Raw genomic sequence first — 23,218 nt, forward strand, 5'->3', positions numbered from 1 at the left:
TTTGTTCCATCAACAGCACTGAAAAATCACTTGGGTGCACAATGGGAAACTTTCATTTTCCTTTGAAACTTCAGGGTGTTGTTAGCTTCAAGCGGCAGCATAATGAACTACATGTACCAGTGACCTGATTTGCTTAGACATAGCCTATATTCTTATTTCCTGCTCTGGAACAACCAATTTGGTTGATTTAATTATATCCTCAGGATTGACATGTGATACTTCAAAAGTCTGTGTAAATTATAGGGTGAAGTGCAGAGGTACCATCTGCAACAGACATGCTGAGCTACAGTAAGAGCTAATGTCTTCAGACTCACTGAAGCAGTATTGCACTGAACAAAACTACCCTAAAGCAGGGAGGTTCACACCTTTCATACCTATTGTCAAAGCTCCATAGTATTTGAAGTTGCTCTCCAAAAAGAAACTTACTAGCAACTAGAGTATAAGATTGGCCCTTTTATGTAGCTAGTTCACATTTAAATAAATATATAAACAAACCAACAGAGCCAATGGCAGTGTGGCCGACTCAAAATTTTATCACTAGCATCACGCTATTAAGTGTTTGACGTAAAGCCCCCTTCCCTAGGAACAATATATAAGCACTGCACGTTGCAATTGGAATAAAAGTAAATTTCCAGCTCTCACAGCTGTGGAGAGATGCCTGCAAAGATGAATGAAGTGTAAACTAAAGGTCCACAAACCAGGAGACAAATAAAAGAACCCCAGTGATTTCAAAATATTTATTGATTAGGCATCAAACTCCTTTTAAGATCTTTTGAAAATTTGAGCCTACAAGAGGTAGGATCCTGAAAGTTCTTCTAGAGAGTCCTGATTTTAGAGCATCTCCTGAAGTCTCCACGACTGGCGGGTGTTTGCATAACTGCACTGCGTGTTATTAACACAAGAGTTACCATGTTGCAGTGCTATAGACCAGATTCCGATTTCCATTAATTCAATAATATTCCTTTGGATTTGTACTTGGATAAGCCAGAGTCAGAATCTGGCCCTCTGATTTCAACTTTTAAATAGGGTCAAAGAGCAAAAATTAATTACTTACAATGGTAGGTGATTACACCAGGTAAAGCTTGTGGACAGAATTCTTTTTCACCTAGCAGACAGCTTGTATGTCTGTGGCCACATCTATCTGCTCCACAACCAGTGCAGTTTACATTGGTGTACAAAAATCAGTGTTCTATTACTCCAAATTTTAACTGTAGGTAGGAGTGAGACTTGAAACCATTATATGTTTGATTAGCAATGAGGTCCTGGTTTTCTCCCAGCACATACATTTCACAGTAAAATTTACCTTTACATGAAATTTAGACATGGTCACTTTTTAAAAAATGGAATGAGTTTTCTTTCTTCCATTGCACAGTATCTACCGCAGGTTCACCACTACTTTTTTATCCAGGAGAAAATAAAATAATCCATAAATAGTTTAAAAACCCAACCACTTGTGCACAGAAGGATAGAATTCAGATTCAGAAAGAGCGCTCTTAAAAAAATGGGAAGAAGATTGATTTGAATCCAATCCAATATGGATGTGTTGCTATTTAAAGATTGTTGGGTGGCCTACATGAAATTCCTTTAGCAATTTAACACCCCTTTCCTAATGAGATAATGTTCATCTCATAGAAACCATCAAATGGAACTGCTTAGCAATCTTTGCAGAAAAGTCAAGGATACTGTTATATCTGCTAAGCATATTTTAATTAAGTAATATCAAAATGATACATACTTCTTTTCTCAAAGAGAACTGCATTTGTTCTTCTCAGTACCAATGCTTTCTTGGTGTTCTCAGCCAGTGTTGTACATTGCTGGTCTTTACTGGTAAATGTAAAGGACCTGTTGGAATTGAGAGTGGAGAGCAACATGGTTGTTAATTGGTACCAATAATTAATTTTTCAGTACCCATGAATCAAGTACTTGTGTTTAGTGACACTTAGGTTTTCAGTAACATTGCATTTAGTGTCCAACTAGATTAGAGTATGGTCTATCTCAGTGGTGCTCAACCTTTTTCCCTGGCAGACTGGCTGGGCAGTGCTCAATCTGTCTGTAGGCCAGATCCGGCCTGTGGTCCTGATTTGGCATCCAGGGTGGGCATGGCAGGCACCATCCACCCACAAAGAAGGATGGGGCGGGGGGGGGGGCAGCCCAGCCCCAACCCAGCCCCACAGGTGAACGAGGCATGGCCCAGCCCTGATCCAGACACAGGGGGAGGATGCATAGTGTAGCCCCAACTAGCTGCATAAGGCTTGGGGCTTGGAAATTTGGGAGGAGGGATGCATGGTCATATTAATGGACACTGTGCCCCCACTGTCAAATTTCCTAACCCTTGGGGAGCCCCACGGGCCAGATACAATGGCTCTGTGGGTCATATTTGACCTTTAGGCCCAAGGTGAGCATCCCCTGGTCTATCACACTACTTAGTCTCACCGCTACATGCTTCCTCTACCCCATGTACACTGAGCATCCACGTTAACAACCTCTCACCCTGGTCTTCCCCCCCTCGGTGCCAGTCCAGTTCACCTCCAGAATCTGATTTTTGTCAGGGCACAAGGCCCAACTCCTTCCTAGCTCTCTCTTCAGTATGTCCAAAGTTCACCTGGACCCAGAAGAGTATAAATAGAGGCAGTCTACCAGGAACAATCTTGACTACCAGCCCTTTGGTATGCTACTTCCTGAGGATATGAGAGCCATATATAGAAGGAGAGGTAAGTAGTAGGCAGGGTGATTTCTGGAAGCTCTACTTGAGCAACAAGGACAGAGCAAACCTCTTCCAAAGTCTGCTTGCCTACCATTTGTTTGTCCTTCTACACTCTGTGGGCATGCCCAAATGAGTACAGATGTTTGTTTCCCCAGGGACAAGCAGCAGCAGCACACCTTATGCCTCTGTTACTTGTCCCCGGGGAATGCCCATGCCACGCACACTTTTGGCAGAGCGCCCCATGCAGCGTGGGACAGTGGGGGCAGCAGGCATCACCCTCCTGCCCAGCAGCACCTGGTGAGCACCAGAGCTTTTTTTTAAAGTACCAAGCTGAGGCGGGTGTTGGCAACCATTGGTGGGGAGGGGCTAGGGGAGCAGGGCAGGGCGGGTCAGGGGGGCTGGCAGGGTTCCCCCCATGGTCCCCTCCCCCAGGTCTCCCTCCCCCTCCCCTGGTACTTACCAGCTCCGAGTCTGACTGCAGCTACCTGCTGCAGTCATTGAGGACTGCCCGAATCATCAAAGCTCTCCAAATCTTTTCCGAAGATTTGGAGAGCTTTGAATCGATTTGAACCTTTAAATTGGTCCCCTGATTTGAGTCAGATTCAGAGATTCAGCCACTGAATCAGGCTCTGAATCAGGATCCCAATCAAATCACCACCCAAAGCTTTGCACAGCCCTACTAGTTACATTATTAACTAGCAGTAACTAATACAAGGTTTAATAGCTACAAGCCAGAACACAGCAGGAGCATTGTAGTAAGTTGTAATATTGATATGATTCCCGAAGCATTTTTTTACAGATTTCTTTGTCTTTGTTTTTCTCCCAGTGCCTACTTCCCTGTTTAGCATCCATTTTTTATTGATTTTAAAGTATGCATGCACAGAAACCTTTTTGGTCTAAATACCACATTTGATCAAGGACCCAAAGGCGTCAGGGCTCAGTCTTGCTCCAATGGCTAAAATCCTGCAGGATGAAGTCCTGCCCGTGCCACTCTAGAGACTGAGGGATTATACTGGATGTGAAGATGTCCCAGGAGAAAACGGGGGACCTTCAAATGGTAAAGGGGGCTGTGCATAAAAATATCAAGATTCTTTCTGATGCAAATGAAAAACATAGTTTTTTAATCTTCCTTTCCACATCATCTCTTTATTTACATCATCCATGTACTGATGTTCTAAATATGTTTTCCCTTTCTTTCCAGATCTCAGCATACACTTAGTCCTGAAGAAACAGTAAGGAACTTTACCAATGAATAACATTCAATATTCGTAACCACAAAGGGATATACACAGAAATTACCTGCAGGTAAATTTTGTTTCAGCTTCACATTTTTCCGCACATTCTTCTGGATTGTTTGTTTTATAAATATGTTTATTGTGACTAAGTATCCATGCACCTTCTGTTTTTATATAGTTGTCTAGTAAGTTTCCCTGCACTAAAAGAAGAAAAAGAGAGGAGATTAAAAATGAAGATTCCACAAACTGTAAGTGTTGATTTAAATCCCATTTTTATATGCTGTTGACAAGTTAAGTCACTTTAATTAGTGGCAATCGGGATTAATGGTGACAAACTTGGAATAACTTCAATTGTGCCCACGTGGTAATGGTTGGTATCACTGGAGGAGGTGAGAAGGAATATTAAAGAACATGCAGAGGATGTAGTCTGGAGCAGAGTAGTGTAGCACTTAAAGACAAGTACAACCATTTGAAATAGATGCATAGAGTGCTTGAGCACAGGATGGGATTCAAAGGTGTGCAGAAAGTGACAATTTGAATGATAACATTTTTTGAAACCTATATTTTAGAGAAACTGAAGGGGGGAAGTGATATTATACAATGGTTGTCTATTGCTGACACAGCCCCATAACTATTAGGCCTGTGCAAAGCAGCTAGTATTTGCTTTGAATTTGGATTTGGCCAACTGGGGGGACAGTGATTCAATTTGGTGATTTAAATCACTGTCCTGAATCAATTCAGCCACCGTCAAATCGGCCAAATCTCTGAATCAAACACATCCCCTGCCCACCCCCACAGCCCCATCAATGGCTGCCCCACCCAACCCCAGCTGGTGAGTGAGGGGCTGTTTTGGGGGGGGGGGGGGGTTTAAGTGCTGGGACACTAGGGCCAGGCGCGGCAGCCATTGACAGGGCTGGGAGAGCGGGCAGAGGATGGGGGCTTGTGGCAGAGCCCCCCCACACAGCGCAGGACAGTGCAGGGCAGCAGGGATTTCCCCCTGCACCTGGCAGGAGCTGGTGAGTGTGGGGTTTTTCTTTTTTTTTTTAAGAGTCAGGATGCTGGGTCTGGGCAGGGAAGCCATTGATGGGGCTGGGAGAGTGGGTGGGAGTCGGTGGGGCACTCAGGAGGACTGGGGGACCAGGCAGGGGATGGGGCCTGGTGGGGGTTCCCTCTCCCCTGCCCCCTACTTACCTGCATGGAGCCTGATTCCAGCTCCCTGCGGCGGCGAGTGGGGACTGCCTATATCGCCGAATCTCCAGAACTTTCTCCAAATCTTTTCTGAATCAATTTGGAGGCTGTGAATTGATTTGGACCTTTTAATTGGTCTCTGATTCAATTCTGATTCAGAGACTCGGCTGCCGAATTGGGCTGAATTTCCTCTGAATCGAATCAGCACCCGAAGCTTCACACAGCCCTAATAACTATCCACCTGGAATATATTGGCAGTTCGGTTTTATTGGCCACATCTTGGTCATCTAGCTTTAATTGTTTTACAAGACAACTGCAACCATTGGGCTTTCAGCATGGTCACTTACAATACCATATTTATTGTTCTTATAATAGCTCTAGGCTTGAGCAGCTTTTGTAATCAAACTGCCAACATGCATTTTTGGTTATAACATAAGATTGTGACTTCAACATCAGGTTCAGACTTGATGAAGAAAATCTTGCATTTGAAAGTTTGTCTATCTCTGTCTCGGCTGTGCAGTTGGTCCAGTAAAAGAGGTCACGCTAAGAAATATTTGCCTCTTGGTAAATAAATAAATGTTGTAGTCTCAGAAAGCTACAGATGCATGACAAGATGTTGGATAAATATGTTATAATGTTTTACATCTTTATGAGCCAATTAGCTTCCAAACGTTCATTCACAGTCTCTCTTGTTAAGGAATTTGCCACCTAATTGATTTTCCTCTGCTATTTATACAAATGCAAAATGCCTTTTCATGGTTTCTTTGCTGTTTTTAACAGTAGAGTTAGGGAGTGCACTACTTATGTGATTCAAATAAGGATATTATTGCCAAACATTTCACACTAAGAGTTGTCCAATGTATATGAAATGTATTCCCAGGGAGTCAGCACAAGACCTATACACCACTTAAAATCATTCACATCTTAAGCTTAGTCCCTGTACAGGGTTGAAATTAGAATTATTTCACATACAGCAACTGATGGGACTTACTGCTTAGTGACTACAATAGATATAATCAAATTGAAGACATGCATGAGATAGACTAATACAGCATAGATTTATTCACAATCATTAAAAAAATACAGCACAACTGTGATGTAACAAAGGAGAGAAAGGAATAGGAAATAACCAAGTCATGTAACCCACACAGTCCTTTGGAGGAAATAGGGTCTGAAAAAGAAGAGATAGTAGATAGTTTTGTTCTAATGTTTTCTTCTTCCTCACTTTGAGCTGCTAAGAACATCATTCATAAGCCTCCTGCACCATAGTTTTTACAATCTTTTACCAATTTAGCACTTCCTCAACCTAAAATGTAGAGTAGGTGCTTCTGAGTCTTACTTCTAAGATCACCAGAACCCAGTTAGGCACCAACACCAGCAGTCAGCAAGATTTGTAGTGGTAATCTGGGTCCAAGGCAAGACGGCGCTTCTAATCAGGCTGCTGCCACTTTTCCGAGCCACACAGCAAAGGAAAAAGTTACATAGGCCAGATCCAATGGCTCCAAGTCTGGATCTGGATCACAGGTTATATGTTGCCAGCCCCTGACCTCTTTGCTCATACATGAGGAACCTTACAATGGGATCCAAAACAACCATGAGGCTGAGCAGCCTACTGCCTAAGCTCATTAAATATTAAAAAGTCATTGGGTAAAATACAGAAACAGTGTTTGGAGTGGGCACCAGAAGCCAGATCACTCCCCTTTCAGGTGAGTAGCCTTATCACCGGCCTCCTTCTTGCACCATCTCACCATCTTTCTTTCTTTCTCTTGCCCACCAAAACTTGAAACTGTTTCTGCATAGTGGCACAGTTGCAAATGGAGATGTGGGGATTCCCCCTCCTTCTCCAGTAGCCTAATGAGCAGGACATGCACTTCCTTGGGAGCTGAGAGATGTCAGTTTCATAAATTTCATAGACATTAGGGACTGGAAGGGGCCTTGTGAGATCATTGAGTTCAGCCTGCCTGCCAGAGGCAGGAAGTCTGCGGGGATCTAATGATCTCAGCAAGATAAACATCCAAACACCTTGCACCACCTCTGGGGGGAGTCTGTTCCAAACCTTGGACACTTGAACAGTAAAGAAGTTTTTCCTTATACGAGTCTGAATCGGCCTTCTAGAAGTTTGTGGCTGTTAGACCTAGTTATCCCTTGGGGAGCCCTGGTGAACAAGTGTTTTCCCAGATCCTGATGCACTGCCCTTATATACTTATAGGCAGCCACCAAGTGCCCCCTGAGCCTTCTCTTCACCAGGTTGAAGAGTTCCATGTCCCTCAGCCTTTTCTCATAAGGCTTGCACTCTTGGTCTTTGATCATACAGGTCGCTCTCCTCTGGACTTTCTCGAGCCTATCCACATCCCTTCTGAATTGGGGGGCCCAAAACTGGATGCAGTACTCCAGCTGCAGCCTCACTAAGACCAAGTAAAATGAGAGGATGACGTCCCTGGTTTTGCTTGAGATGTATTCGTGGATGCGTGCCAGAGTTTGGTTTGCTCTGCCGGCCACAGCATTGGATTGTGGGCCCATGTTCATCTTGTGGTCAATCAAGACCCCCAAGTCTCTTTTAGTCATGGTACTAGTGAGTGTAGCACCGCTGAACCTATAAGTTTGATGCTGTTTTTTTCTCCCAAGGTGAAGTACCCTGCATTTCTCCACATTGAATGCCATCAGGTTTTGGTCTGCTCACTTTGCAAGTGTGTCCAGGTCAGTCTGCATCCCCAGCCTGTCCTCCAGTATGACCGCCTTCCCCCATAGTTTAGTGTCATCCGTGAACTTTGCCAGTCCGCATCTGACCCCTGAATCAAGATCATTAATGAAGATATTGAAGTACCAGCCTGACCACTGGGCCCTGGGGGATTCCACTGGTAACCTTGCACCACACTGATTTGTTCCCCTCATTTGGTACCCTTTGGGTCCGACCCCAGAACCAGTTCCCCAGCCATTGGCCTGTGAGATGGTCGATGCCACAGTTCTCCAGCTAGGTCATGAGGACGTCATGGGAGACCAAGTCAAAGGCCTTCTTCAAATCCAGATAAATGACATCAACCTCATCTCCCTTGTCCAGGGAATGCGTCACCTGATCATAGAAGGAGATGGGTTTGGTCAGGCAAGACCTTCCAGTAATAAAACAATGTTGGTTGGCATTCAGTAGGTTGCCTTCCATTAGCCTGTTGCAGATGGATCCCTTGATAATTTTCTTCAAGATCTTTCCAGGGATGGACGGCAGACTGATAGGTCTGTAATTCCCTGGATCTTCCTTCCTCCCTTTTTTGAAGATTGGGACCATGTTGGCTCTTTTCCAGTCTTCTGGTACATCACCAAAGTGCCACGAGCTTTCAAATATCTTGGCTATAGGGCATGCTATGATGTCTGCCAATTCTTTTAAGACTCTCAGGTGCAATCCATCTGGGCCCGTGGAGTTATGGATGTCAAGCCTCTCGAGGTGTTCTCTCACTTGATCTATGTCAATCGTGGGCCTGTCTCCCGAGTCATGGATGTTTTGTGTCCTGCCTGACAGCATGACCTCCTTGGGTGGATGGAAAACTGATGCAAAGTAAACATTTAGGAGATTGGCCTTTTCTTGGGTGTCAGATGTCAGCTGCTCCATTTGATCTGTCAGGGGGCCAACGTTGCTTTTGTTCTTTCTCCAGCTTCCCACATATCTGAAGAATGACTTTTTGTTATCCTTGATTCTGATGGCTAGCCTGAATTTGGTTACTGTTTTGGCTTTTCTGGACCGCTCCCTACAGGTACTGGCTAGTGCTGAGTAGTCCTTCTTGGTGATGATTCCAGTTTTGCATCTGGTGTAGGCTTCTTTTTTAAGTTTCAGGAGACCCAGAAGTTCCTGGTTGAGCAAGGGGGCTTCCCTGCCCTCTGCATTTCCTGTGGGACGGGATAGACTTCCCTTGCACTTTGAGGATTTAGTTCTTTAGGAACAACCATTCCTTCCCAGGGGGCCATGGTCTCTGAGTGCCTGACTGACTGGTCTCCTGAGTTTGTGAAAGTCAGCCTTTCCAAAGTTATAGATATCTGTTTTACTGAGGGATTTGCCCACCCTGCGTTAGATGGAGAAAGCAATCAAATCATGGTCACTGTCACCAAGCTTGCAGAGATTTGACTGCGGTACACTGCTGCTATCTCCTTTGGCAATGTTTGAAAGAAAGAAGTTGCCAGCACTGAATTTCATAGGGAACCTAGCCTTGCAGGTGTGCTTAATGGGTTAGGTCCCTCTGAGAAGTTAGGTGGAAGAACTCCTGATTTCTGGATTCCAATCAAATGCCAACATCAACTAGATGCCAAACTCCTCAGCCTTATCAAAACTGAGATGATGCTGGGTAACAGTTAAAGCATCTACAAGGTTAGGGCAGCAGTTGAACAGGGGTTTTCAGGTTTGCAGATTTAAATTAAGACATATAAAGTCAACCAAGTCCTTTTGGGATCTGTCCCTCATCCTTTCTATGCCCTATGTGTCTTCTGTACTATGGTCGGGGGGAGACCATTCCCCTACCTCAATCAATGTTGGGGTGGGGGGGCGGAGGAGGTGTTGGGGAGAGGTAAATACATGAAAGCTTGTGAGGCACTTCAGGTACTACAGTGATGTGGCCAGTAAATACCATAGATAGCTTACATAATGAACAAGTTATGAGGTTCCCTTCCCTAGCATCCAGTTGCTGAATTATACAGCCATGGGTACGTATGTCCCTAGAATTTACAAGTGACATACATATATATGACTGGCTTGTTTAAATTTCTTGGGCCACTTTTGGGTTTATAACAAATAGGACTGTAATTTAAACCCAGGAGAGCCAACCTGTGGCAGAGGTGCCACAGGTGATAAAGGCAGCCTCTCTGTGTGGAACATGGCAGAGTGGGGAAGAGTCAGGCATCACAAGATAGACAGGGAAGGGAGCAAAAATCAGAGCAGCAGATCAGGCAGGGGAAGGGGATCAGAGTGGCACTCAGGGAAGGTAAAGGGCTAATTTGTGGCCCAGACTTCTCTAAGCAATGCATATCCTGTTGTTGTATTCTGAGATTGGTTGCTTTATTTATATCTTGCAGTCTTTTGGTATAGACAGAAATGACAATTTTCACCTGATCTGACCACAGAAAGCAGTTTATAGCTGTGACCAAACATAATTGTATGGCTGCAAACAGCTTCAAAATGGCTGAATGGGTGAAAATCTGACCCGTCATTGCATGAGGTATCAGATAAGGATGTTACAAAATGTAGCCTGTTTTGTAACTTGTGTCTGCAGAGCTCCCAGCCTATTTTCAGAATTGAAGGGGAGAAAAGGGGCAGAGGGAGTTCAGTCTGGAGGGTTTTCAGCCCCACCTGGAGGGTGGGGTGGGTGTATTGCAGTACCCCCGGTGTGGGGACTCCAGTTCACTCACTCCACCCTTCAGGACCAGCTGGGGAGCTCCAAGAATGAGCTCCCTCCTCTGCCTTTCCTCCCTCCCATTCTGAAAGCAGTGAGCACTGACAGAGCCTGTCCCAGGCTATGGGAAGCTGGTTGCAGGCAACCAGCCAACAGCTAGATTCCCCTCTGGCCTGGGACCACCAGTGAACTTGTGTTTGGACTGGGGTAAGGTTGTAACTCAGAAAACTTTGCAAAAGTCCTTCTGTGTTAACATTTGGAAGCTGCACTTCTGTCTGTACCCTTTGTCAAGAAACTTAAGTTGCATTATCTTTTCTGTTGCTGTATAAAAATTCATTAAACTATGACTCGCATTTGATTTTAAGCACCATCCAAATTCATTTATGCTCAATTTAAATCAATTAAAATATCCATTCCTTTATAATCAGTAGGCCTGTGCGAGTTGGCAGTGATCTGATCTGGCTTCGGATCTGGCCACTTTGGATGGCAGTGATCCAATCCGGAGCTCTGGATCGGGTTTCTGCTTCAATCCAGCTGAAGCGGCTCTGAAGCTTCAGAGCCACCTTGGAGATCCGGCCATAGGGTATAATGGGGAATCAATGAAATATCTATAACTTTGTTGTTTTTTGTCTGATTTGAATTAAACTTTCAGGGATGGCCTCTGCTGAGAGCATGAAGCCTGTCAAATTTCAAGAATATCGGTGCAGGAGTTTTGAGGGAGCTGTACCCCAAATTCTTGAAAGCAAAACTCCTGTCACATCTATGTGTTACAACACAGTGGGGTCAAACTGCAGGGATGGTGGCCCCTAGTGAGGCCACAAAGTCTTCCAAATTTCAAGAAGATCGGTGCAGGGGCTTGGGGGGAACTGCACCCCAAGCTGCGGACAAGCAAAACTCGTGACATGGGTGACGCTGTGTGTGTTAAGGCTCAGCGGGGTGAAAGCTGCAGAGATGGTGGCCCCTGCTGAGGCCATGAAGCGTGCCAGCTGTTAAGGAGATAGGTGCAGGGGTTCTGGGGCCCTGCACCCCTAGCTGCTGACAGGCAAAACTCATGACATGGCTGCTTGTGCAACTGACTGTCTCTGTTTGGGGCAGTTGATTGTCTGTATTGATTATTTCCTCTCCTTAGTCTGGTTTTGTAGGCACTAATTGATGGTAATTAACCGGTTACATTAGCCAGCAACTGTGTATTCAGCTGGTCCCCGAGTGAATCATGATTGATTGGTAATTGTTAACACAGTAGGTTAGCAGCCAGACTTGCAGTAGTGTCTCCCACATCCCAAGACAGAGACAGTCAGTTGCACAAGCACCCATGTGACGAGTTTTGCCTGTCAGCAGCTAGAGGTGCAGGGCCCCAGAACCCAGAAGCCCTGCACCGATGTTCTCGACAGCTGGCAGGTGTCGAGGCCACAGCAGGGGCCACCATCCCTGCAGCTTTCATCCCGCTGCTCTTTAACACACACAGGGTCACCCATGTCATGAGTTTTCCCTGTCAGCAGCTTGAGGTGTAGCTCCCCACAAACCCCTGCACTGATCTTGAAACTTGGCAGGCTCTGTGGCCACCATCCCTGCAGTTTTGACCTCCCTGTGTTGGAACACATAGACGTGACAGGAGTTTTGCTTTCAAGAATTTGGGGTACAGTTCCCTCAAAACTCCTGCACTGATCTTCTTGAAACTTGTCAGACTTTATGCTCTCTGCAGAGTCTACCAGCCCTGCAAATTTCATCCAAATTGGACAACAAACCCCAAAGTTATAGATATTTCATTGTTTCCCCATTATACCCTATGGCTGGATCTCCGAGGCGGCTCCAAAGTTTTTCCAAAGCACTTTGGAAGCTCTGAACTGCTTCAGAAAGCCTAATGAAGCCAGGAATTCAATCCAAACATGCTGCTTTGGACACTGAGGTGTCCAAAGCTTCTCTGGATCCAAAGCAGGGTCTGAAGCCTCGCACAGCCCTAATAATCAGACAATGAGTATCTGAACTGGGATTATTTTGGACCTCAAATGGAATACATGTTTAGATAGTAACAAAGCCATATATGGTTGGTAAATCTCTATGGCCCACCTTAGGCTAACTTGCTCCAAAGAGGGAAGTTCACTTGTGAAGCTGCTTTTATGCTTGATCCATCAAGTCTCTGGTAGGTCCAAAAGAGGATACTGAGGATGAGTCCAGAGCAGTTTTATGAGTAAACTTCCAGCTCTCAAGTGTGTGAACAGGCTCAGATGGGATGATCATGCCTAGTTCCATCTTCCATAGGACCTTCCACTGACCCAGTATGGACAAGCCCTAGGTTATTCCATGGTCTTCTCAAACCCTCAAGCAGGATTAGGAGGGTGCAAAATTGTCTTTAAACCACCCTAATCCCCACTATTACCTGTCTGGGAGTTATGTACTCTTAGACCAGGTATAGATATTACACTTTTACTGGTATAAGCAATCAGAAATAGGTCTATACTCATAATAGAACAGAAGTTCAGCACACAGATGGGTTTAAAAATGGCAGAAACCAATCTAAGATTTCCGCCCCCCTCCACCAAAGGCCGAATGTGTGGTCTGTTTGTTACTGATCTAAATTGTACCACTTACAGAAAACCATGTGACAGATTGATTCTGTTTCAGGCTTTTTGAATGTCTGTACCTAGCCTTAGAGATCCAGAGGGAGAGCAAGTGGTAGGCTAGTGTAACACCTTAAACCAAGTCAAGGGTAGCTTAATTAATATCCATAAGGATTTCAGCTTAGGAGGAAGGACAGGCTGGGGAAATAAGGCTGGTATTGAAAAGGATGTTAGCTTTGGCTAGACCAAAAACAGAAGTGTGATCAAGGCAGTCCGACTCATGACCTGAGGACAACATGAGGCCTATGAGGGGTTAACTTTTGGTGCGCAGGTTCCTGTCCAGCCACTACTCTCTCCACTGCTCCTAGGTTTCCCCTTCATCCCCTTGCTTTCTCTTCCTGCCTCCTACCCCTGGAAGTGGGGAGGCTCAGCACATGGCGGCCTGAGCAGCCTAGGCTCTGGGAGGCCCCATGCTGGGATAGCCTGTGTGGCAGGTGCCTCAGGGACTCTCCACAGACTGTCTGATAGGCAGCAAGGGCATGTGACCTGAAGCCCACATGGCATGTAGTCCCCTACCATTCAGAAGTTGGACAGCCCTGGTACAAATTAACTTTTTTCTGAATCAAGAGTAAGGTTTTGTCAGTATATAAAGTTGTAATACTTTAAAAGCAGATTGTTTTAAAGTCAATTTTGCTAAACCAGTGTGAGTTTGTATGCAGACACCATTAGAGTACAGACACCCCGAAGTTGCCACAGATAAGGGGAGGTGAGTTTTTACTGCACATTAGCAGGTAGATGTTCTTACAGCACAGTGGGCACATCCACGTGAAACACTTACTGTGCAGTAGCCTAATAACACTGTGCAGTAGAGTGTTGGTCAAAAATTGTGCTAATAACCTAGTGCACAGTGCTATTAGGCTACCACACAGTAAGCATCACAAAAACTGTGCACTGGCACTACTGCACAGTAAATGTAGTTACTGCACATTCAGTTAATCCTTCAATAAGGAAGTACTAAACTAAAAGCGCAGTAACTATAGAGCATGAATGAATGTGTAGACATGCCCAGCTAGTGGAAGCTAATCTGCCGTTACCATGACTAAGCTTCCATCTGCCACCTGGTAAGAGCATGCACACCAACACTTATCACAGAGCAGGTAACATGATAAAATCTAACCCTTTTTACCCTTGCTAAGTTGTTCAGATGTCCCTACCCTTATCTGGGCTTAAGAGGGTGCATTTTGATTTAGATTCAATAAAAATCACTTGAAAAACAAATCTTTAGTTAAATCAGCATAACTTTGGGGATAGATAAGGTTTCCACCAAAGACAGAGAGAGAGAGAGAAGTAAGATTGAATGACACTTTAAAGGTACTCTAAAAATGAATTTGGGAAGGGAAGTGTTAGATAACCCCAGTATACTCAAGGACATCCTTAATAAAAATACAGAAGAAAACTACAGACATACAGTGGCATATTCTGAAGAGAAAGGACACTTTTGCAAATCCTGATTTCACAAACGTGGGGCATTTTTACATATGCTCTGATATGTTCTGATTAGAATACAACAGAGCAGACTGTATGAACTGAGCCTGCTGGCGCATTCGAATCAAAACACTGCAGCATGCTGTAACATTTTATGTATTCAGTGTCCCTCATTTCAAAATGGCAGTAGGGATGCTTTAACTAAAGCTCATTCAATGAGTGTTAGTTAAAGCACCCCCACCACTATTTTGAAACGTGGGATGCTAAATATATGAGATGCTGCAGGCATTTTCATTAGAGTGGCTCTTGAGACCTGCTTTAATTAAAATGCCCCCCTCCCACTCCAGAGCATGTGTATAGACACCCATAGTGCTCTGTAGGGAACGTTTAAGCATTCTCACACCTATATTCAAAGAAATATAATAGGAAAGTTGTAACAGACCAAGGTACTGTATTTTCTCCATTACACCATGTACCTTTTTTTCCAAAAAACTGCTGCTGGAAATTTCAGTGTACATTATATGCAAGGAAATACAGTAAGAGCAGTTTCTGCCACTTACTGGGCAAAAGTGACACTAAATTTTCTAAATGGTGATCTAAACTGCTACAGTTATCTACTACAGGGAAAGATCTTTTTCTTTTTTATTCTGCCTGTCGAAAACAAGGTGCATAGCTTAACCCCGCATTTATTGTATTGCTATGTTGAACCACACCTTGTCTGTAACAGCAATGGTTAGACGGTGCCTGGTCAATACATTATACCATACACATAAGGTTTATTATTATTATTATTTCTCTTTCTTCACCTACAGCTCTAGATCAGCGTTTCTAGATCAGCTTTAGATCAGTGTTTCTTAACCCGTGGGTCGCAATCCAAAAGCAGGTCACAAGAATATATGAAAGGGTCACGTACAAACTTTAAAAATGTATCAAAGCGACGAGGGACATGCTCAGTACGACAAGGGACATGCTCAGTTGGGATGGGCTTCACCTGTCCCCCAAAGGTAAGCATGTGTTTTCTCCTAGGTTGGCGGATCTCCTCCGGCAGGCTTTAAACTAGGCTTGTCAGGGGGAGGGGAAGATGAGGGCGGGGAAAGCCATGGACCATCAACCCATGTGGCACCCACAAGGACAGCCCAGCCTGAAGAAGGAGAACATTGGGAACCTTCAAGCCGTGGGGCGGCCAGCACTACAGCACAGGTAAGCGACGAGAAGGTAAGAAATAAGGGGCCCCTTGGGATTCGGAGAGGGGGGGCAGCAAAGGCACCAGTCGCAGGGCTCAAGTGCCTATATACTAATGCTAGGAGCATGGGGAACAAGCAGGATGAACTAGCGCTCCTGCTTGCACAAAACACCTATGACTTAGTAGGGCTAACGGAAACCTGGTGGGATTCGTCCCACGACTGGGCAGTACATATTGAGGGTTACAGATTGTACAGAAAGGACAGGATGGGGGAAAAAGGGGGAGGGGTTGCACTCTATGTCAATGAGGAATATACATCAACCCTCATCAAGAAGGAATCCAAGGACGAGGAAGTAGAAGGATTGTGGGTTAGGCTACATGGGGGCAAGGAAAAAGGGATTTGGTGGTAGGGGTCTGCTACAGACCCCTACACCAAGGGGAAGAAATAGATTCGGGGCTCCTGAGGCAGCTCTCGGAGACCATAAAAGCTAAAGAGGCGGTAGTCATGGGGGACCTAAACTACCCAGACATCTGCTGGGAGACGCAGACAGCAAAGTCCCACCGTTCACGCAGGTTTCTAACCTGTGTACAGGACCTCCACCTGACACAGGAGGTACATGGTCCCACTAGGGGGAATGCCATACTGGATCTGGTATTGGCAATGGGGGATGACATGATAGGGGACCTACAGATTGGTAGCCAAATGGGGGACAGTGATCACCTAATAATAGAATTCTTTATAAAACGTCAAGTGAGTAAGGTAACTAGTAGGGTGAAAGTGCTAGACTTTAGGAAAGCTGATTTCAATGAACTCAGACGATTAGTCAAAGACGCACTCCAGAGTAGGAGTTTTGAAGTGATGGGAGCCCAAGAAGGGTGGCTGTGCCTTAAGGAAATGATCCTTCAGGCACAAAGAAGACAATCCCAATGCAAGGGAAAAGAGGGAAAGGGGCCAGGAGGCTTCCTTGGCTGACCAGAGAAATCCAGGGCAGCCTAAGGGCCAAAAGGGGAGCACATAAAAAGTGGAAACAGGGAGAAATCACCAAAGACAAATATACCTCCTCTGCTCGTGCTTGTAGGGAGGCAGTTAGACGGGCCAAAGCTACCATGGAGCTGAGGATGGCATCCCAAGTAAAGGACAACAAGAAATTGTTTTTTAGATATATAGGGAGTAAAAGGAAGGCCCAGGGAGGAATAGGACCCCTGCTAAATGGGCAGAAACAATTGGTGATGGACAGGGGGGACAAGGCTGAACTCCTCAATGAGTTCTTTGCCTCAGTGTTCCTAAGTGAGGGGCGCGACAAATTTCACACTGGGGTTGTAGAGAGGCAGCAGCAAGGCGCCAGACTACCATACGCAGACCCTGAGATGGTGCAGACTCACTTGGAAGAACTGGATGCCTTTAAGTCGGCAGGCCCGGATGAGCTCCATCTGAGGGTGCTGAAGGCACTGGCCGACATCATAGCAGAGCCACTGGCGGAAATATTTGAATGCTCGTGGCACACGGGCCAAGTCCCGGAGGACTGGAAAAGGGCCAATGTGGTCCCCATTTTCAAGAAGGGGAGGAAGGAGGACCCAGGCAACTATAGGCCAGTCAGTCTCACCTCCATCCTCAGCAAAATCTTTGAAAAAATTATCAAGGCTCGCATTTGCGAGAGCCCGGCAGGACAAATTATGCTGAGGGGGGAAACCAGCATGGGTTCGTAGCAGGCAGATCGTGCCTGACCAATCTAGTCTCTTTTTATGACCAGGTTACGAAATGCCTGGACACAGGAGGAGGGGTGGATGTCATGTACTTAGACTTCAGGAAGGCCTTCGATACGGTATCCCACCCCATACTGGTGAACAAGTTAAGAGGCTGTGACTTGGATGACTACACAGTCCGGTGGGTGACGAATTGGCTAGAGGGTCGCACCCAGAGAGTCGTGGTGGATGGTTCGGTTTCGACCTGGAAGGGTGTGGGCAGTGGGGTCCTGCAGGCATCAGTCCTGGGACCGATACTCTTTAATGTCTTCATCAGTGACTTGGACAAGGGAGTGAAATGTACTCTGTCCAAGTTTGCAGATGACACAAAGCTATGGGGAGAAGTGGACATGCCGGAGGGCAGGGAACAGCTGCAAGCAGACCTGGACAGGTTGGACAAGTGGGCAGGAAACAACAGAATGCAATTCAACAAGGAGAAATGTGAAGTGCTGCACCTAGGGAGGAAAAATGTCCAGCACACCTACTGCCTAGGGAATGACCTGCTGGGTGGCACGGAAGTGGAAAGGGACCTTGGAGTCCTAGTGGACTCCAAGATGAACATGAGTAGGCAGTGTGACGAAGCCATCAGAAAAGCCAATGGCACTTTATCGTGCATCAGCAGATGCATGACGAATAGATCCAAGGAGGTGATACTTCCCCTCTATCGGGCGCTGGTCAGACCGCAGTTGGAGTACTGCATGCAATTCTGGGTGCCGCACTTCAAGAGGGATGCGGATAACCTGGAGAGAGTCCAGAGAAGGACCACTCGTATGGTTAAGGGCTTGCAGACCAAGCCCTATGAGGAGAGACTAGAGAAACTGGACCTTTTCAGCCTCCGCAAGAGAAGGTTGAGAGGCGACCTTGTGGCTGCCTATAAGTTCATCACGGGGGCACAGAAGGGAATTGGTGAGGATTTATTCACCAAGGCGCCCCCGGGGGTTACAAGAAATAATGGCCACAAGCTAGCAGAGAGCAGATTTAGATTGGACATTAGGAAGAACTTCTTCACAGTTCGAGTGGCCAAGGTCTGGAACAGGCTCCCAAGGGAGGTGGTGCTCTCCCCTACCCTGGGGGTCTTCAAGAGGAGGTTAGATAGGCATCTAGCTGGGGTCATCTAGACCCAGCACTCTTTCCTGCCTATGCAGGGGGTCAGACTCGATGATCTATTGAGGTCCCTTCTGACCCTAACATCTATGAATCTATGAATCAACAAACTTTAAAATGGATTCTCCTTTAAAGGAGAAGAAGATGAGAAACTGCGGCTTTTCCCTTTCAGGCTGGCAGATTTCCAGCCTACGAAGGGCTGCTTGGGGCCCCCACATGCCTCACACACTCCTCTCTTGCCCCATATACCCACCCCCTGTCCCACACACCAGGGGGTTGGGGCTTGGGGGAAGTGGGTCAGGAGTGAAGGGCACTGGGTCAGGACTGACCATCAATGTTTACAAATGGGTCCTGGTACAAAAAAGGTTGAGAACCACTGGTCTAGATTAACTTTTACAGAACTAATGTGAGGACATCTTTGATAATGTTTATATTATTAAGATGCAGTCATTCTTCTCTGATTCTAATAAACATGATTGCATGGAAGATTGCATGGTCTTGGATGTTTTGATGAATTAATGCTGTTTTTCCCAAGAGAGGCAAAGTGATCAGCGCAATACAGTTACACAGGTTATGTGAAAAGCCCAGTGACCACTGATGCAAGCCATATTACAAGGGGCCCGTGTGACCCCGGATAAATGCATTTAAAGCAGAGCAGTTAGCCCCAGTTATGGAAAGCAACATTCTAGTAACTACAGTGGGCTTTATTTGGCTTTACCCAACGCAACTGGAAAACAAATTGGCTTAATTTACTTAAGCTTTACAATAATCACTCTGCAATGCAATATTGTTCTTAATTATAATTTAGCACTTACAGTTATTGCAGACTGCATCTACAGTGTACTTGGACAAATAAAACAGATGCACAGACAAATTCTGCCGTCATATTAGTGTAGAATTAGGATACAGTCCTTGATTACATTGCAAGGGCCCGATCCTGCAAACTCTTACTGACATAAAAAATCCTTACTTATATATGAAGTCCCTTTGATTTGAATGAGGCTACTCATTCCAGTAAGGGCAGATCATACTTGCATTTAAATATATTAGAATATTCCTTAACATTGAGCACATCTACACATGCAATTAATGTGCAGCAGTAAACTCCAGCACATATCACACCAGAGTTTATTGCTCCCGGGCACTATGTTTGAAGATGTGCCTGGGACCGCAGCACATTGTGCCAGATCAGAGCAGCCTTGGCTGGCGGACCTGCCAGCCCGGCGCTACTCCAACCCTGCTCAACATGCTGTGGAGGGACTGGCTAGGGCATGAGGGTGTTCCAGTGCAGAGCTAACCAGCAGGCAGCGCCTACACTGAAGCACGCTTGTGCCCCAGCCAGACCCATCAGCATCTACATGTGCCGTGCTGAGGAGTAAAAAACTCGGCCATAGGATAGTACTTGTGTTTACAAGTGCTAACCTAAGATGGAGATACTTAGTTTACTATGTCCTAATAGCACTGCACGGATACACGCTGAGACATTTACTGCAGAGCTAATTAGGCAACTGCAATAAAGCCTCATGTAGCCATTGCCTATGAAGTACTTAGTATAGCTTTTTACTTAAAGATCCTTTTGTATTATTTCTAAATCCTTTTTTCACATTCTAAAATCTATCTATACCTTATGCAGGTAACTATTGATAGCTATTTCTTTTATACTCCCCCCCCCCCCCCCCGGGCGCACACACATTTGAGCATACACACCTGCACACGTACAGAAGCGTTACTGTTCTATTCTGTTATCTTTCTTCATGTTCTATGTGTGAAAATATTATATAACCATACAAAACATCATTTACTTGCTTGTAACTGTATTATTAAAACAGCCATTACATCAATGCACATAGTGATATGCAAAGTCTAAATAAAGAAACGCCATCAGGTTTTGACATCTGATGGTCATTTAATTTGTACAGCAGGCAGAGTGATTATTCCAGAGCATTTGTAGAGCCACATCAACCAAACACATCTTTCAAAATCATACCATATTTAGATTTTTATGAATCTTCTTATGTTTATCTTTTGATAATTTTGCAGTGTCTAGACAACTGGAGATTAAATTATAATCTATTGAATGCTGTATTGTCCCCTCATACCAATAAGTAACTTAAAAGCTGCTGGTAAGAGGTCAGGCAGAGTTGAGAATAAAATCTCTGGGATATAGCAGCATATTCTCTTTTCTTTTTACTTTTTTTTCAAAAGCAAATAAAAATCTGTACTATACAGTTCTGAAATAGTTCATAGTAATATATGCAATACATAGACATACTGGTAGGTCCCAATCCAAAGTCTAATAAAGTCACTTTTCGCTGACTGAAATGCATTGTGTATGAAGACTGCCAAGCCCTGATTTGTAAAGGTACTCATCATCTCTAAAAATTAATTGAGTAATAAGCCTTATGCCAAAATGAATTAAATGGGCTCAACATAAAAACACTAAAGTGTATATCATATTTCCCTGTGACTTTAGCAAACAGTAGGCTAGACAATGGCTTGAAATGTCCATTATCACTAGGTTTCTCTCAGAAGTCTCATGATTTATATATACTATTGAGCGCTTCTAAAACCTTTTTGTAAGCTTCTGAAATGTGGTATGATAAAGTAGCCAACATATCAATGGGAGAATTTTTATGTGAGTTGCACAGCATAACACAACCACAAAAATTAGCAAGCATCATATTGGTATATTGCATTAGAAAAATGTATATGTATATCTACATATCTATATTTATATATATATGTGTATAGTATCTCTCTCTCTCTAGAGAGAGAGAGAGAGAGAGAAATTCTTGAAATTTAATTCATTTTGTCATAAGGATTATTACTGAATTAATTTTCAGAGATGACGAGTACCTTTGCAAATGTATATATTCTATATATGTATATATCTATATATATATATGTCAGGTAATGTCACATATGTAGGATTAAATATAATTAACAATAGATACTATACTGTATAATTTATAATAATTAGATCAAGATAAAAAATTGGATATGGAGACTCTTAAGCTTTGAAAGAATTGAGAATCTGGACTAGGCTCCAGGTATAAAAGTTGTGGCTGATGCTGGTGTCTTTAATAAAAGTCTAATTCAGGAACCTCAGAATTTTGGAGCAATTGAAATTCAGCTAGAATTCAAATATTGCAGCCTGAGCCCATTTCTAATATTAAATAAGACTGAATAGTAGAAGCAGTTAGTTGAGGCAGGCAAACCCACTGTCTGTATGCATCATACTTTATCACAGATCGTTCTCAAAAGAGCTCCAAATAAAGATGTGAGAGCAGATTAATGCTTTGGGCAGTATGGCTTTGACATAGATCTTTATATGTCAGCAAAGTTTTAATTTGCACTTTTAAATACATAGTTTATCATTCCAAAATTGTGTGCTTAAAATTCAGTACTTCCTTAAATATAAATAGAAAGATTTTCAGCATAGCAGATCAACCAGAGCTCTCGTTTTGCTCTTTAAGAGCTGTGATTAATCAGCATCTCTGGAAAGCAAGCCCTTTTAATTAATCACTACTTATTTATTTTGGTACCTAAGTGCAAGAACCCAACGTTAGGAAATTTGGGCCACAATTTAACTTTAATTAAAATGGACTATAAAGAAATCTTACCTGAGTATAGAAATAAAAGAAACACAAAGGCATTTTTGCTAATCCCCATTTTGGGCAGGCTGGCTGAGTGCTGAAAGTCCTGTGTGTCAATGGACAAAGTTTTATTGACTCACTAGAGTTAGACAGCATCAAAAAAACAAGATAGTTAAATTAGGTTAATCATTCTCCTACCTCTGTGACCCTTTTTCTGCCATGGTCTAAATGTTCAAACATTACCTTGAATTGAAGATCTTACAAAATAATATCTAAATGTTTGTATTAGATGCTGGGAAAAGGTGAAAGCACTGTTATCATACAGGGAGTGCTTTGCTCTCAAAATGTAACGCCTTATTTTGCTAAAGTAAAAGCATAGGTAACATTCCTGCAAAATATAGGAAAGGGATCTGAGCAGAACACAAATCACTGCTCTTCTTCTTGAGTAGAACCATGTGTTCAGCTCAAAGGACCTGATGCTGATCTTGGTTACATAGCTCTGTTGACTTAGATGGAGCAATTCCTGATTTAAGTAATAGAAGGACTAGTCCAGGGGTGGGCAACTATTTGACTGAAGGGCCACTTACTGAGTTTTGGTGAGCTGTCGAGGGCCACAAGGGTAGACCTGCCCCTTGACAGGTGCCCCACCCCCTGGTCACCATCTTGGGACTAGAAGTCCCGCCCCCTAACCCCTGCCACTGGAAGTCCATCCCCCTGCCCCCAAAAGTACTCATTTTGGGAAGGAGTTTTGCCATCTTGGAACCAGAAAAAACAAACAAATCATACACTAAAAATCAAACATCAACTATAATATTTTACTTTTATTTCAAAAAATATTTTTGTCCTGATTTACATGTGTTTGCATAGTGCATGTAGAGGTGATTTCATAATAGCTCAAAATAAAGTCTTACTTTTGTCTGTTGTGTGTGGGGTGTGGTTGGAGGTGCATATGTGGTGGAGTGTGGGATTTGTGCAGGGCTTGGGGGGTGGGTGGAGGGTTTATGGGGGGTAGGGAAAGGTGTGGGGAGGTGGGTATGTATGGGGGAGGGTATG

At 44.3% G+C, this 23,218-nt stretch overlaps 1 protein-coding gene across 2 annotated transcripts in view; it reads right to left on the reverse strand.

The window, feature by feature from the left end:
• PLG (plasminogen) overlaps positions 1 to 22,271 on the reverse strand; it is a 77,211-nt gene extending 54,940 nt beyond the window's left edge. For both annotated transcript variants that reach the window (XM_014596762.3, XM_019479886.2), the window contains exons 1-3: positions 22,193 to 22,271; positions 4,004 to 4,139; positions 1,736 to 1,842 (exon numbers count right to left, since the gene is read on the reverse strand). In XM_014596762.3, coding sequence (XP_014452248.1) covers positions 1,736 to 1,842; positions 4,004 to 4,139; positions 22,193 to 22,241 — 292 coding nt within the window. In that variant the 5' untranslated portion in view covers positions 22,242 to 22,271. The remainder of the gene's footprint in view (positions 1 to 1,735; positions 1,843 to 4,003; positions 4,140 to 22,192) is intronic.
• Positions 22,272 to 23,218: the final 947 nt, after the last annotated feature.

This window comes from Alligator mississippiensis, chromosome 1 (genome assembly GCF_030867095.1).
Source record: "Alligator mississippiensis isolate rAllMis1 chromosome 1, rAllMis1, whole genome shotgun sequence".
Classification (NCBI taxonomy): domain Eukaryota; kingdom Metazoa; phylum Chordata; order Crocodylia; family Alligatoridae; genus Alligator; species Alligator mississippiensis.